General features: G+C 32.7%; 2 protein-coding genes across 3 annotated transcripts; one reads left to right on the top strand and one right to left on the bottom strand.

Moving 5' to 3' along the window:
- The first annotated feature begins 9,561 nt into the window (after positions 1–9,561).
- LOC120091309 (heavy metal-associated isoprenylated plant protein 42) lies at positions 9,562–11,314 on the top strand. 2 transcript variants are annotated; one of them, XM_039049286.1, is made up of 3 exons: positions 9,562–9,977; positions 10,060–10,135; positions 10,208–11,314. In XM_039049286.1, the coding sequence occupies exons 1-3, from the start codon at positions 9,723–9,725 to the stop codon at positions 10,624–10,626; spliced, it is 750 nt and encodes a 249-aa protein (XP_038905214.1). In that variant the 5' UTR covers positions 9,562–9,722; the 3' UTR covers positions 10,627–11,314. The 2 variants fall into 2 exon arrangements, with proteins under 2 accessions (XP_038905214.1, XP_038905213.1); XM_039049285.1 differs by having other exon boundaries at positions 10,060–11,314.
- Positions 11,315–11,363: 49 nt separating this feature from the next.
- On the bottom strand, positions 11,364–11,693 carry LOC120090553. The gene has a single exon (XM_039048279.1). The coding sequence runs from the start codon at positions 11,691–11,693 to the stop codon at positions 11,364–11,366; it is 330 nt and encodes a 109-aa protein (XP_038904207.1).
- Between the last annotated feature and the right edge of the window lie 3,470 nt (positions 11,694–15,163).

Below are 15,163 nucleotides of genomic sequence, written 5' to 3'. Positions count from 1 at the left end.
GGCCTGCATAAACAAGAAATAGGGACTTAGAGATAAGCTCTGTTTGTTAACTTGCATCGCATGCATCCTAGGAGTAGGAATGATATTATGCGGTCGCATATTTGTGTGAATGTCATGTTGTCATTGCATAAATAGAAATAGAGGTTTATGTGTAAACCCTGTAGACTTATCGCATATTTATCACATGCGTTCTAGTCTTAGAAGCCGTGGCATTCACGCCGAGAGGTGGTTTACTATTGTATGCATGGTGCATGATCACAAGGCATGAACGCAACCTAGGGAGTGTTAGCTGAAACCCTTCTCAACCCGTTCACCGCATATTCATCATATTTTCCGTTGCCAACTCTTTTCGAACGCTGCCGCATTTATTATTATTTTCATTAACACAACAACAAACCAACCACCTTATTTATTTTACCGGTTACCGCAAAGTTTTCATAAGAAAATTATCAACGCAAACTATTTTCACAAGTCTCTGTGTTCGACCCTGGACTTACTAGGAATCTCAGAAGAATTTACACTTGAATTCCGCTGGGGAAACGTGAGTGCACAACGTAATTCCATCAACGCATATCATCCATTTTCCACAATTAATAAAATAACGCATCATTTTCCCCTGCCTCCCTTATTCTTCTTCCACTTTTTGGTGCCAGAGGAAGAATATGCATTCTTTGTTCCAAAGGTATAGAACTTTTTAGAGGACGAGGCAACATTTACCTCACCCTTCCGTTCTTTGACTTTCATTAAGGACTGATATGTCTGTAGCTCATTGAGTAGAGTGGTCAGGTTGGAGTCAAGCTTGTTTATAACAACATTACTATGGAATTGTAGGAAAATTTTAAGTAGAGTTTCCAAGATGAAGCTAACCTGACAAGCCTCATCAATGACAGACCCATTCATCTCCGTCACGTTAAAGTGGACCATCATGTTCAGAATATGTTCATGAACATACATTCCTTATTTCATATGAGCATTGAAGATATACTTGAGAGCATCATGCTTAAGTTGTGAGGATGATTGTCCAAACATTTCCCTCAAGGACTCTATGATCTCACATAGAGCATAGGCTCATGTTTTTTAGCTAAAACTTTAGACAAGCTGGCCAAGATATACGCTCAGGCCTTTTCATTCATCTTTACCTATCGCTCATATGGCTTTCAAACATTTTGGGATGCATTAGCGGCTGGGGCTAGAGGACGATCCTCAACTAGGACAAACTGTAGGTCATCGATAATGAGAACCGTATTAATAGTATTTTTTCGGCTTATATAGTTATCGATGTTTAACTTATCAACAGAAAGCATGTTTAAAGTAGCGTTCGTCATTATTAAATTGCTAAAATCATACAATTTATTTATATTAGTTATCTGGAGATTTTAATAAAAAATTCAAGCAAATGCCATCTGTAATGGGGCACAAGTAAAAGTGCTTTGAGGCCAAGCATGAAAGTTTACTACAAACTAAAAAGAGACTGTGGGATGTGTTAACACATGCCCCACTCACATTTACCATAAACACTCTCTCTATTCACCTTGATATTGACCTACGCAAACACCACCCATAGGGGGGCACAAGTAAAGGTGCCTCAAGGCCAAGCATAGACCTCACGGTGTAAATGTTCAAGGAGAAACATAAAAGGAAAAAAATGAAATATCAGATACTCATTTTCCTCCCACTGAGTGCTTTACCAACTTAGAAAATTTGACTAATAATTTTACTAGATGTTTTTAAAATTTGCCCAAAGTAGCATCTACATTGGATAGTTTAACAACATTGATTTATGTTTATTAAACACTCTAATAAATATGAATCACTCATTGCATGCATGCAAGAAATCTATCTATTCACCTTCAAGGTCAGTTTCTAGGTAGGGGTGTTCCGTTTCCGTTAGCTTAAATACCCCAGCCTAGATAGAACTGTCCTTAGACAAAGGTCCCAAATAGATACATTTGTTACACATTTATTCTTTTATTCAAGAACTCAATTTAATCCTATTAAACAAAAATAAAAGATTAAGCCTATTTTTAATCGAATTAAACATAGGTCTTATTATGAAAACATGCAATTTCTTTTCCATTACATACCTAACACTTATATATATTTAAAGTAATGAAAAAAAAAATCTATCCATACATCTAATCTATATATTATAACAATTTTAATGTAAATGATGCATGAATATGCTTAATTTATCATGCAATTTTATAATATAACGTTTGCATTAAAATATATGCATGAACATAGTATATCCTATGATGGGATTATGTTATATGACATACATTATGACATACAACAAAAAATATCATACATCAAATGCATAAATTAAAAGCTTCAATTTGGACCGGGATTGGTTTCCTAAACATTTAATTAAACTAATATAAAAAATATTAATTTAATTAAACAAAAAAATAATAAAACTAAATTCTTACAATTAATAATGAATAAAAATAGTTGGAATCCGAACCATCAAAAGCCGAACCGCCAAACCATATAGCATTGCAACACTGTTCGCAGTGTCGCCACACTCCACACAGCTCATTTGCTTGTTCATTTGTAATACTCCATCTCTGCTCCATTTTCCACCAAATAAAAGATGAACTTGATCACGATCGACATAGACATTAAACACGAACTTGATAGCTTATAAAAAATTGCCAAAAACATTGGGACCTTTACATATCGAATCTTTAACAAATAGTAAAAATCTAAAACCAATCTTGAAAACATCCAAATGAGCAAACCTCATTCAACATACAATTATGCAGAATTAATAATCCCATCATTATTATGTATACGCTTGAAAATTAAAATTAGGACGGAAACTTAGTTCTGATACCAATTGAAAGGATATGCGAATACCCATTGCGGAAAAGATCGCATCCTAATTTTAATTTTACATAACGCGCAAAGAATATATGTGACGGAAACAGAATACACATGATCAATTAAGCATATATATATATATAATTAAAAAGAAAATAAGATTCGGAAAACGTACCCTTGAATATTAGTCTCTTCACGATTTCGTCTCCAAAAACTTCGACACACAAACAATAAAAAACACAGCAACAAGTGTTCAAAACCAACAGACACCACCACGTGGAGACCTCGGTATTCTTGGGGTAGAGAACCATAGAGAGTTTGTGAGCTTCTTTGAATAATCTAGAGAGGGAATGATTTTTTTTTTAGAGAAAAACACTTTTCCAAAACCTTCAACAACTTTAATACTTTCAACACCTTAACACTCCAACACATTTTGGAGTATTTACAATAGTACATGTGGAAGATGAAATAACCTTTCTTTTCATCTCCCAAATAATAATGAGAGAAGTTATTGAAGAAAATGAAGGGTTTATAGTCTTTGATATTTAAATATTATTCAAACATCCTTTTCTCTCTCAATGTTTAACTCACAATTAAACATTAGGTTAAATATATCGAATATATTTAACACTTTACTCCAAAAATTGAATTCGGACACTTCAAATTCATTTGTCACACTGTTTTAAGGTTTAGTCTGATATGAGCTAGTAGGGGGATCTCATGGACCTATAGATCATGGACTCCACCGATCCGAGATTAATCGGCTATACTCTTTAAACCAATTAACCAACATTCTTTAACTACTAGATCACTCCAATAAAATCCAGTAGTTGCACTCTTCTTATTGTAGATATATTTATGTCCATTCGATATAACCATAATTAGTAAGTCAACCTTTCACAGGTTGTTCGTAATAATGACTAAGTCAAAAGTTATTTTATCTTCTCCTTAAGTCCTATTGATCCTCTAATGAACAATTGGTTTGTGATCCAATCACCAAACTAAGTTCTTCTCGGGCCAATGAGAGGGTGGGGCCTATTGTTCAAAATTTGGAGTAAGCATTTAAGGGAACAACCTCTCTACTATCCTTAAAAGTAGGTAGAAGTGAATTTCGTCTTGCACCCTATGCCCCTATCTACCCGGTCTTACCCCTGAAATAGGGAGCTTATTAAGCTGGCACTATTGAGCCAACCCATGCACATCCAAGGATAATCTCGAATATACAGGTGTTCATAATTAACTTAGGATTAAGGTCAAGTTACCTAGGTCATCGATTTGAAATAGTTAGTCTTAAACAGTAAACAACGTTATAAAGTAAGAGTGACTTATTTCTTGGTCTGGTCTTATACAAACTCTTTGCACAGGACGCTTCCACTCGCATGTCTCCACATGAACGATTCAAGATCACATCGTTTGTACTAAATACAAAGTGGGCTACATCCGATAGTAACTCCAGAATAAAGTACCCAACATTATCCATATACTATAGACCATTTAGACTATTTATTCAAAGTTGATCCACTTTTATGTCTCCACATAAAGTCCAAGTACTCATGTAATAGCCATGGATTTTAGTTTATTGGATTTAAGTTCATTCTAAAACGAAATGAGCAATTCATATATTCAATAACAACTTTATTGAATAAACCTCAATAACATCTTTTGATAACAGAATAAGTTTACTGTTTACAAACCACGAGTTTTAGGACATAAAACCCTACAAACTCCCACTTGAACTAAATCTCCAGTGATAACACATATATACACATAATGTTGAGTTGTTGAGTTTTTAAAGAGAAATACAATAAAATAAGACATCACATACCTATGGTTTGTCTTCACAAAGGAATATATACCCATGGGTTTTTCTCCCACTTGCCCTAAATTATAAAACTCGTAGTTCTAGACTTTCTAGGTGACCCTCAAACACTTTAGCCGTGAGGACCTTTGTAAACTGATCAACATATAGTAGACTTTTAACTTTCAACAAAAGGAAATGCATCTTATATCCTTAACTCCTTGAGGTGATTCTCGATGGCACCATAAAATATTGAGGATGTGAAACCCATGTTACAATTAGGCTGTCACACAACCCTCTCACTACGTCAAGGCACTCTCTGTTGGGGTTGATGCCCTAAATCTCGTAGGGTCTTGTAGTTTGTAAACACTTGTATGAATAAACACTTTGTGATTTATAATATATGATATTTTATTCACTTCAGTCTATGAAATATTTATTATTTTAGTTGTATTAACCACAAACCAATAAACTAAGAACCATGGTTATCGTTGTAACTTAAACATGTATGTGGAGACATACAAGTAGATCGTGTTTTAAATGATAACCTAAATGGCCTGTAGTATATAGATAAGGAAAGATACTTTATCCTTGTGACACTATGAGTATGACCCACTTTATAGGTGTTACAAATATTGTAAAATGCTACAAATGATATGATCTTGATCATTCACATATTAGACATGCGAGTGGGGATATTCTATACAAAGGAGTTTGTATAAGACCAGACCACGAAATGTTTAGTCTCGTTATATAACGCCGTTCATAATTGAGATTTTCATTTCACTAGAATGACCATAGGTAACATGACTTTGATCCTGTGTGAGTTGTGAACGAGCCTATGAGGATGGTTCTTTGATTTGCATGGGTGAGAGTGACCAGATTGCTGACTCAACAAGCCTACCATTTTTGGGATTTGTCTGATTAGGGAATTAGGAACTCAGCTACACGAGATGGAATTCACTCCTTCCCCGAAGCAGGGGTAAGTAGATGAATTGCTCTCTTAAGAGCTGATTCCGGGGCTTGAACAATGTGACACCACACCCTCTTTTGGCTGGAGAGAGGTTTAGTCATAGTGGGACTATGATCTATTGTTCATTAGAGGAATCAATGGTACTTAAGAAGTTAGATGTAACTACAAGGGCAAAACGATAAACTGGTCCAACTGTACTTACAAGCGATTTGTTAAGGGTCATCGTACTGTTGATTGGTTATATCCAATAGACACAGAAACATATCTGTGGTGCGAAGAGCGCAGCTGTCGATTTTTAGTGAACTGCCCGGCAGTTAATGGATGGTGGATAATGTGATTAAAGAGTTTAGTCAGTTATTCACGTACTGTTGGAGCTTCAAGCTACAAGTCCGTAATGTTCCCTTGGTAGTAATGGATTCAAGTTGAGAATTAGTTTTTGGGTTAATTTGAAATGTTCAAATTAATAAGAAGGAATTTGATTATATATGATATAATTAAATTAGCTCAATTATATATGATATAATTGACATAATGTATTTGATACATTATTGTATGATTGGAGGAACTAGTATTTGAATATGATTCAAATATGTTTTCTATGAATTAGATTCATAGTTATTAAATTTAATATAAATATGATTTATATTAAATTCCATAAAAGAAAAAAAAGAATTATGTTTATATATTGTATATGATGCAATATTAAAACTATAGGTTATAAATATAATATGATAAGTTAGTTATTGTATTTATTTATAATTTATTAACTATATGATAATTAAAATATCTTTTTTTCAATAATCAACCTTAGTGGGTAGTTATACAGTTTTATGGTAAATGAGTGGAATAAAGATGAACAATTGTTTTTCTAATCATTCTACGAAATAAGAATTTCATTATTAACTACCGAGTGACTATATGACAACATCAAGTTTACTACATGATAGTCTTGAGTCTAAACAATTGAGTATCAAGTCTATGCGATAGACTTCCATCTTCTACATGATTGTGTCATCGTATATTCGATCGTCTCCTACTTCACTCTAAACCTTCCCTCTAACTAAAATAAGCCAGAACCCACCACTCCTAGATTCTCACACCGAGAATACCAAGGTAATCTAGTGATAGTGTCCGAATCTGTTCGATGGTCGAGTTTCTACTTGTTGGTGTTCGAGGGAGATCGAGTTCAAGTTCTTACTCGTTGCGTTCGTGACTGATCGAGGGATATACTTGAAGAAAGTGTTCTTCAAAGGTATTGTCTCTCTAACCTTTGTATTTAATTCAAAGCATGCTGTAATTTATAATTTAATGCACAATCTGTTTAGTATGACTGTGAATGTATGAGTTCTTTCACAATGGAGTTTGGACGATCTGCTTCCACTCATAGGTCCTCTTTAATTAGAGTTCCTTCACTCTCAACTCTTGAGAAAGATGCATCTGACTAATTCTAACAACTCTTGTTATAGGACCAGCTTAATCAATAAATCTTGTTGATTCTATATAACTTATATGGAAACTTGACGCAATACTAGCTTATCACAAGATTGATGATCTCTCACATGGTCTTATTCGAGAAAAGTAACATTTTTTGATACAAATATTTTATTTTCTTTTAGGTTGAAGAAGTATTCAACCTTTGGATAGTCTACGGATAGACATATTGTTGAACGACGTCCTAATTCCTTAGGGTTTTGCACCAACATATGTGTTGATCGTCTCCATATTCTGAAATAACATAGACAACTTTTACGACCTCTCCATAACTTATATGGAATTTCAAAAATCTTTTTAATGGAACCTATGTTCAAAAGTATATCGCAGTGTCTACTGCGTATCTCTAAAACAAATTAGGCAACTGAGTATAGCTCACTTATCAACTGAACCATGTCTAACTAGGTTCTGTTTCTTCTTCCCGATACACCGTTTTATTGAGGTGCCAAGTGCAGAGAGTTGTGATTGGATTCCATGGTCTATCAAATAGTCCTAGAATCTCAGGTCTTTGTACTATCCACCTCGATTTGATCGAAGTGTCTTAAACGTTTTACCTAACAAGTTCTCAACTTTAGCCTTATACACCTTGAACTTTTTTAAGTGCTTCAAATGGATTAGGTAAACATAACCGTACTTTAAATAATCATTTGATGAAATATTCATATCCTCCTCGTGCTTTAACGTTCATCCACAGAAATCTGAATGCACTTGTAAGGGTTTTTTGGCTTTAAAACCTTTTCCATAATAAAAAAACTTTTAGTCATTTTACCCTTATGACAAGACTCACATGGAGGTAAAAAGTTGTCTTCTAACAAGTTTAGATAATCACTTTTAACCAATCTCTCAATCCTATTGAAATTAATGTGACTATGTCTTAAGTGCCAAAGATATATACTGGTTTGACTCTTATAAAGCAAATGGATCTTAATTTTGTGGTTAAATTAAACGTTTAGGGTTTCAAAATTTTTTCTAGGCTTTCAACTTTGAAAAATATCTAATAGATTAATATTCGTCCAATAGGCATTTAAATTTTCAATTTTATGTTTGACTAATTTTTTAAAGCTTTAAACATTCATAAATAATCTTTTAAAATAAAAAATTGAAAATTTAAGAATCTATTAGACACTTTAAAATTTAAGACAATTCATCTATAAAGGGTGATCCTCAACCCAAATTGATCGTCGTCATTTGGTGTCTATGGGTATCAATAGTAAGCTCGTGAACTACGGAGTTGCAATTTTAAAGCTGGGCACGAACAAAACCAACAAACGTTTAGAGCTCAATTGCATAGTGAACTTTTGGTGTTAGATGGAGCAAATCAATTTCAGCACATAAAGGGTATTATGGTCTCAACAAGCACAAAAAACCCAAAGGATTGGAATTTCTCCAAAGCCATCACGATTTTTTGTCTTTCGTGGAGTGCGTCTCTTCAACTTAAGAAAGTTTTTTTAAAAAAATTAGAAAAAAGGGGTAGTTAAGAAAAAAAAATTAGGAATTTTTTTTTCTTTCTCTCTCTCTCTCTTAAACTTCTGTTATCCTTCTTTCATTTTTTTTTCTTTTTTAATTTAATTTCATTCCTTTAAAATTTAAACTAATTATTTTTATTATTGAAATGACATGATATTATTTTTTTAGAAATATATTTTTATTCATAATTTTTTTAAAAAAATATTTATATTTTTAGACATTCAATTTTGATCTTTTAAATTTTATAATATACAATTTACCTTTAAGATTTCAATTTTTCTCTAAGTTTCAATATGTACACTTTTAACCTTGATTTTTTACTAATATTTACTTTAAGCCTTGGACATAAATGTCAATAAATTAATTAAAAATAATTATATATGAAGTTAAATTTTAAAATTAATTTTAATAGCGATGAAAAATATAACTTAAAAATAATTATATTATATTTATTTCAAATGAAAAATTGAAATTAAAAGTGTGAATCTTGAAACCTAGGGATCATAATTTCTATAAAGTAAACACCATAAATATTTGTATAAATGTCAATGTGAGGACAGAAATTTATAAAAGCAATGAAAAACAATTATAAAATAATATCAATTATTGGTAATTAATTACAAAATTTAAACGACATGAAATATTTGCATACAAAAAATATTGTAAATTGTTAATTACAAAAAGTACATGTTTATACTAATAAGATGACCTTAGACTTGGAGCATCTAATACAAAATCTTGATAATTCTGATAGAAACTATAGTCCATTAACTTCAATTTTCACTCACTTTCCATTTTTAATACTAATGTCTATCGATTCATTTAGAATAAGTACAATTAATTTTAAGTTATATTTTTCATCGCCACTGAAATTAATTATTTTAAAATTTAATTTATTAACATGTGAAAAAATTCGAGGTTAAAAGTGTAAATTGAAACTTAAAGATTAAATTAAAGTAAAATTGAAATCTTAAAGTAAAATTGTCGACTCAAAATATAAAATTGGATCTCCTACAAAGGGTTAAATTTGATTTTTCAAACAAAAAGAAAAAAAAAGGGAGAAAAGTTCTCAATTGATCTGACATAATCAATCAATCACAGAATCTTCAATTTCAATTTCCAGAATGAGAATAATTTGAAAGAGAGAAAAATTAGGAGAAATTGAAATTAATGGCAGTATCGGTTGAAAAAATGGTCAACTCGAGGAAAGATGACAGTACAGTGCCCTCTCTTTGTTTCCTCTTAGTTGCTGTCTTCTTCCAACGGCTGCTGAACAGAACTATAAACCCCCTTCGAATTCCTCACCCTTTCCCCTTCTCCAGCCAAGAAAAACCCCAATTTTTTCCCAGTTTAAACCTCAAACTCAACCAGCCATTTCAACAATCTCCATTAATGAGCTCAATGGATTACTCTGTTGCAGACATGGTTCACTCCAAAAACACACACTTTTTTCTTTTCTTTCCCTTTTTCTATTCAATTAAAGCTGAAGATTTTCACTTTGTTGCAGAGTTGTGTTCTTAGTGCCAGTGTCCAATGTGAAGCATGCAAAGCAAAAGTCCAAGAAATTCTACAGAACATCTGTGGTTTCTCTCTTTACTCTCCTCTCTATTTCTTCTATTTCCCTCTGTTTCTTATTCCCTCTTGTTTTTTATTAGGTGTTTACACAATCACAATGGATTCAGAGGATGGATCAGTCAGAATTTGTGGAAGAGTGAATCCAAGAACATTCTTAAAAGTGATTGAAATGTCAGGCAAACATGCAGAGGTGAAAAGTATAAGATTCGATGGTGAAGCTGGAGATAGAAGATATTACCCTTATGGAGATGATCCATCTAATTATCTTTCATACCCCAATCTTTATCAGAGCTACCCTGAACAATGTCACTGGTTTGATAGAACTTACCCCAACCTACCGCGGCCGCAGCCATATCCTTGGCAATTAATGCTGCCACAGCCGCAGCCCCAGCCCCAACCTGTTCCAGGACCAGTGATATGGCCAGGGTGGCCGCATCCTGATAATCAATCTCTTGAGGCCAATGAAAATAACAATCAGAGATGTTGTACGGTAATGTAAGAGTTTTCAATAAGATTATATGTAGAGACTATGAATGAGCAATCAATATATGAAATGCAATAGTTTCTACATCTGTTTCTTGAAGAACAATACCGAATTCTCCTTGTTTGTTCCTTTTACTAGATTTTACTTTTTTTTTCGTGAAGCAAAATTCTTTAAAGCAAGGAAAAAAGTAAAAGGATGGATGAAAAAGACAAGAGGGTAAAGAAATGGATTCATTAGAAAAGGTGTTTAATATACCATCATATGTGACAAGGTTTTTACATGACTCACTAAAGTCCCATCAAGATCAGCAGATACAGCCAAGCAAAAGCGTTGTTCAAAAAGAAAAAAGACACAGCTACTAATATCTCTGCATCTTAAACTAACATCACATTCTGATAATTCATAACCAAGCTATACAAACACCAAGCTTTTTTGTGAAGCAAAATTCTTTAAAGCAAGAAAGAACGTAAAAGGATAGATGAAAAGACAAGGAAAGGGTAAAGTAATGGACTCATTAGAAAGGGTGTTTAATATACCAATATGTGACAAGGTTTTTACAAGAGACATTAAAATCCCATCAAGATCAGCAGATACAGCCAAACAAAAGCTTTGTCAAAAAAACGACACAGCCACTAATATCTCTGCATCTTAAACAAACATCACATCATAACCTAGCTATACAAACACCAAGCTTAAAAAAAAACGAGCCACTTTTTCATAGAGGAATATCATCAAACACTTGGTGGGTTGATTCAAAGTTGGTCAGGCCACAAGAACGTCCCGATAGTAAATGCCCTTTTCTCCTCAAGGGTACCATCAAAACAGAGTCCATATTGTTTCAGAAGCAAATCCAACTTACCTTCCTCCATTTTCTCGTAATCCTCCTTCGTATACCTGGGATAATGAAGTGGCATTTGAAACCCACTTTCAAAATTCAAACCTCCATAGAAACAATCTTGCGCCTCCTTCACTTGCTCCACATTCTCGATTCCTTCTCCTGCCTCCTTCTGATTGTGTTGTTGCTTGTCCGTGAGCCCCAGAACTTGAGTAAAGGCAGAATTCAGAATCCACTTCAACCCCATTTACAAGAAAAAGGGAAAAAGTTAGAATTCAAGAAGAGGACGAAGAGAGAAGTCTGAAAGGCGTTTTTTTCTGACTTGGGAATGAGGAAGAAGGGTAGTTGCAATATATATAGAGAGAGAGACGTTTTGGGTCGTTGGATTCTTGTAATTTTCTTGAGGAGAAAGGCAAAGGAAGAAACAGTTGTGAGGAATTGAGTGGCGGTAATTGCCAATTGCTGCTAGAACGTTCTTCGAGGCAGAAACAGAGAGGCCACGTTGGCCCATTGTTTCGTTGGAGTTGTTTTGTGCTGCCTTATGAAACTATCCCATCGGCCCATTGAATGTAAAGCTTAGATATTTTTTCTGATTTTCAACCCTCACTTATTATGTTGTGCCTTCCAAAGGTTTCAAGAATCTTCTTTTGAAAAAAAATAATAATTATAACATTACCCGTTATATGTAAAATTTCAACTAATTACAAATTGTTATATTATTTCTTAAATTAAAATGAGAATATGAAATAAATTAATGACAAATTGTTATATTATTTCTTAAATTAATGAGAAAATGAAATAAATTAATGACATGCATCCTAAATTAAAAATGAAGACGAAGAAATTAAAGACTAAACATTTTGTTATTCGGAACTATGGCAACCATATTTTTATGAGGGGGAGTTGATGAATTTTTATTCCCATTTTATCCTTTTATATACACTTATCAAATAACCAGTTTCTAAAAATTCGATTATATATTTAAGAAGCTTTCAAAACCTATGCAAATAATAATAATAATAGAATGAAAAAAACCAATCAATTAAATGGAGGATAGAATGCCAAATAAACACCCATAAATCTTACCCAAGATTTTTTTTTTCATTTAGATACGTTTAATGGGAATCTCTCTTCGTATTTCACCATTTTTTTTGGATTGCTATAGCATAAGTTTAACCTTATCGATTTATTCGGTATGACATTAAGTCATCATTGTCGTGAAAGTATATAGATTTTACAGTTGTTAATGAAAATATAGAGACATAATTGCACATATGATGTATATTTATAGATGTATTCACAACACAACTTTTAGAAATATGGGGTGTATACAACACGAGCACAACCAAATGTACAATGAGCCAATTCACATTATAGCACGTATCTGAGGTTCAAATACGTAAATATGTTCACAACACGACTTTAAAAAATATGAGATAGATACAACACACAATGCAACAATGCTTATTAGTACGCATATGTATAAATGTATGCCAACAACACTATTCACAACTATGAGATATACATGACATACAACACAATAAACAATGTGTATATAATAATGTTTTTTAGGGTATATCAATATGTACACATAGTAAATGAAGATGGGGAACTTACTACTTGTTATCACATTTCTCAACAAGCTGCCTCTGTTTAGGCTTCTCCCTCATTGCTTTTCTCCTTGCCCATCTTGATTTATGTGTAATGCATCTAACTAAGCCTAATATGATAAATACCCTTTCGCCCTAACATGCATTGATTTCTTCATAGTAAATCTCTCATTTTCTGATTCCGTGTTGGAACAATATTGAGAGTTTGAGTCCTCCTCACTAGAATTTTCATTGCTCAGACCTATATCACTAAAAAAAATGTTTATTTGTTCCTCGATAATGGCACTAGAAACTTGATACGTACATGCACGCGTCAAGTAAAATATAGTCAAAATAGCCTTAGTCGAGTATCGTCTTCGTCAAAGAATCAAGTTACAATTCTTTTAGCTACTAAGAAATCATTCTAATTTTATCTAGGGGCTGAGTTATGATAAAAACTAATCCAATCTAAACCTAGAGAAGCAAATAATTGGTGGTGAACATGGCGAAACTAGATAGAAACACGTTTTAGGATAGTGACTTTATTAATGGATCAAATGAACTAATTGTTTAACTCTTAAATTGATTCAATGCCAACCATAGACCTAGAAGTCTAATATCCAATTATTCTTTTTTGAACTCAACTCTTTCTACCACCTAATTATTAACACATTATCACGCAATCAATTAATTCGATGCATAAGTAATACCCTTTATTATTGATCTCTATTATTATTTATTCTCCTATCACTTTCGTGCATAATTGAATAACAATCTAGCAAATTAGATCTAACCCAATTACATCCTCCCTCAAGCAAGACATCAAGTTATTATCATTCCAATATTAACCAATTATCCGAAAGCATTAAGAATATAAATATGCTAGAATAATCGATGCATTGAACAATCTAAGAAATGATCAAAACAGTTTTCAACAATCCACAACAACATCAAAACCCTAAGAAACACAAACTTAGCAACTTATGGTTGCGATACAAACATAGACAATCTACATCGTAATCAAATACAGAGAAATCAAATAAGGAAAGAGAAGTAAGCTAGGTTCTTGACCGTCATCCTCAAACTCGAGATCGTCCTCCAATAATCTCCTCAAACATCAATTTGGTTTTTGGTTTTTAGATTTTGAAAATTAAGGCTATAAGCACCCATTCCACCCTTAAATTTCTTGTTTTGTTATCTACTTTTTAGTTAAGTTTTTAAAATCAAGCTAAATTGATTTTGTTTTTAGAATTTGACTAAGAATTCAACTCTTTTACTTAAAAGATGTAAAAACATTGTAAAAAGTGGATAGATAATGAACTTAATTTTAAAAAACAAAAAACTAAATGGTTACTAAACGGAGTTTTAATATTTATTTACCAAACATTTTAATTGACTATATTTTTCATATCACAATTCATATTTGAAATATTACAACAATCTCAAACTAAGCCTTCTCCTTTTCTCTAACCGTTTGTTTGGCTCATATCCCACAAAATTCTCTCACACTGCCAAATTAGTTTCTAACAGAACACCAAAACAATTGTAACCACACAATTTTTTCCTAAAACAAACAAAAATTGTAACCACACATTTGTTTTCTCATTCCATCACCTTGACCAAGTTTCTCTCCCACTACCATATTTTTCTCCCTCTCGCCCCTAATTTCTTTCTCCATCTCTCTCTCAAAAACTTCAACCGCTGTTTTGTTTCTTATTATTATATTTTCCTGTTGTGTTTAGGGTTGATTTTCAAGTTAGAATTTATTTTAAAAGAATTTTAACCATATTTTATGTTTGATAAAACAATTTCTTTTATTAAATCTACTAAAATCAAGCTTACTTTATGTCAAAATCAGTTCCCTGTCAATCTAAGTAATGTCATGCATCATGTTTTTCCAATTTCATATATTTAACATATTAAATATATTAAATAACTCATGAAATCATATAAATAACTTGGTAATTTGGCCCCTAAGATAAAATAAACCAATAAATTATAATGATTATGCAAATTTTGTCCTAGAATTGCTTCTACAGCTCCAGAACCATACCAGACCAACTCAAATCGACCCGAACTGCTTCTAACCGAACCCTAATTCCACGAACCGAGCCAACCTAGTCCAAAA

This window comes from Benincasa hispida, chromosome 11 (assembly GCF_009727055.1).
Source record: "Benincasa hispida cultivar B227 chromosome 11, ASM972705v1, whole genome shotgun sequence".
Classification (NCBI taxonomy): domain Eukaryota; kingdom Viridiplantae; phylum Streptophyta; class Magnoliopsida; order Cucurbitales; family Cucurbitaceae; genus Benincasa; species Benincasa hispida.
Note: the sequence above shows the minus strand (reverse complement) of the source record. Positions and strands in the feature narration are given on the sequence as shown.

Coding starts and splice junctions, on each gene's coding strand:
- LOC120091309 (XM_039049285.1), top strand. CDS start 9,723: ATGGCAGTATCGGTTGAAAAAATGGTCAACTCGAGGAAAGATGACAGT. Junction 9,978..10,059: donor ATTACTCTGTTGCAGACATG/GTTCACTCCAAA, acceptor ACTTTGTTGCAG/AGTTGTGTTCTTAGTGCCAG.
- LOC120090553 (XM_039048279.1), bottom strand. CDS start 11,693: ATGGGGTTGAAGTGGATTCTGAATTCTGCCTTTACTCAAGTTCTGGGG.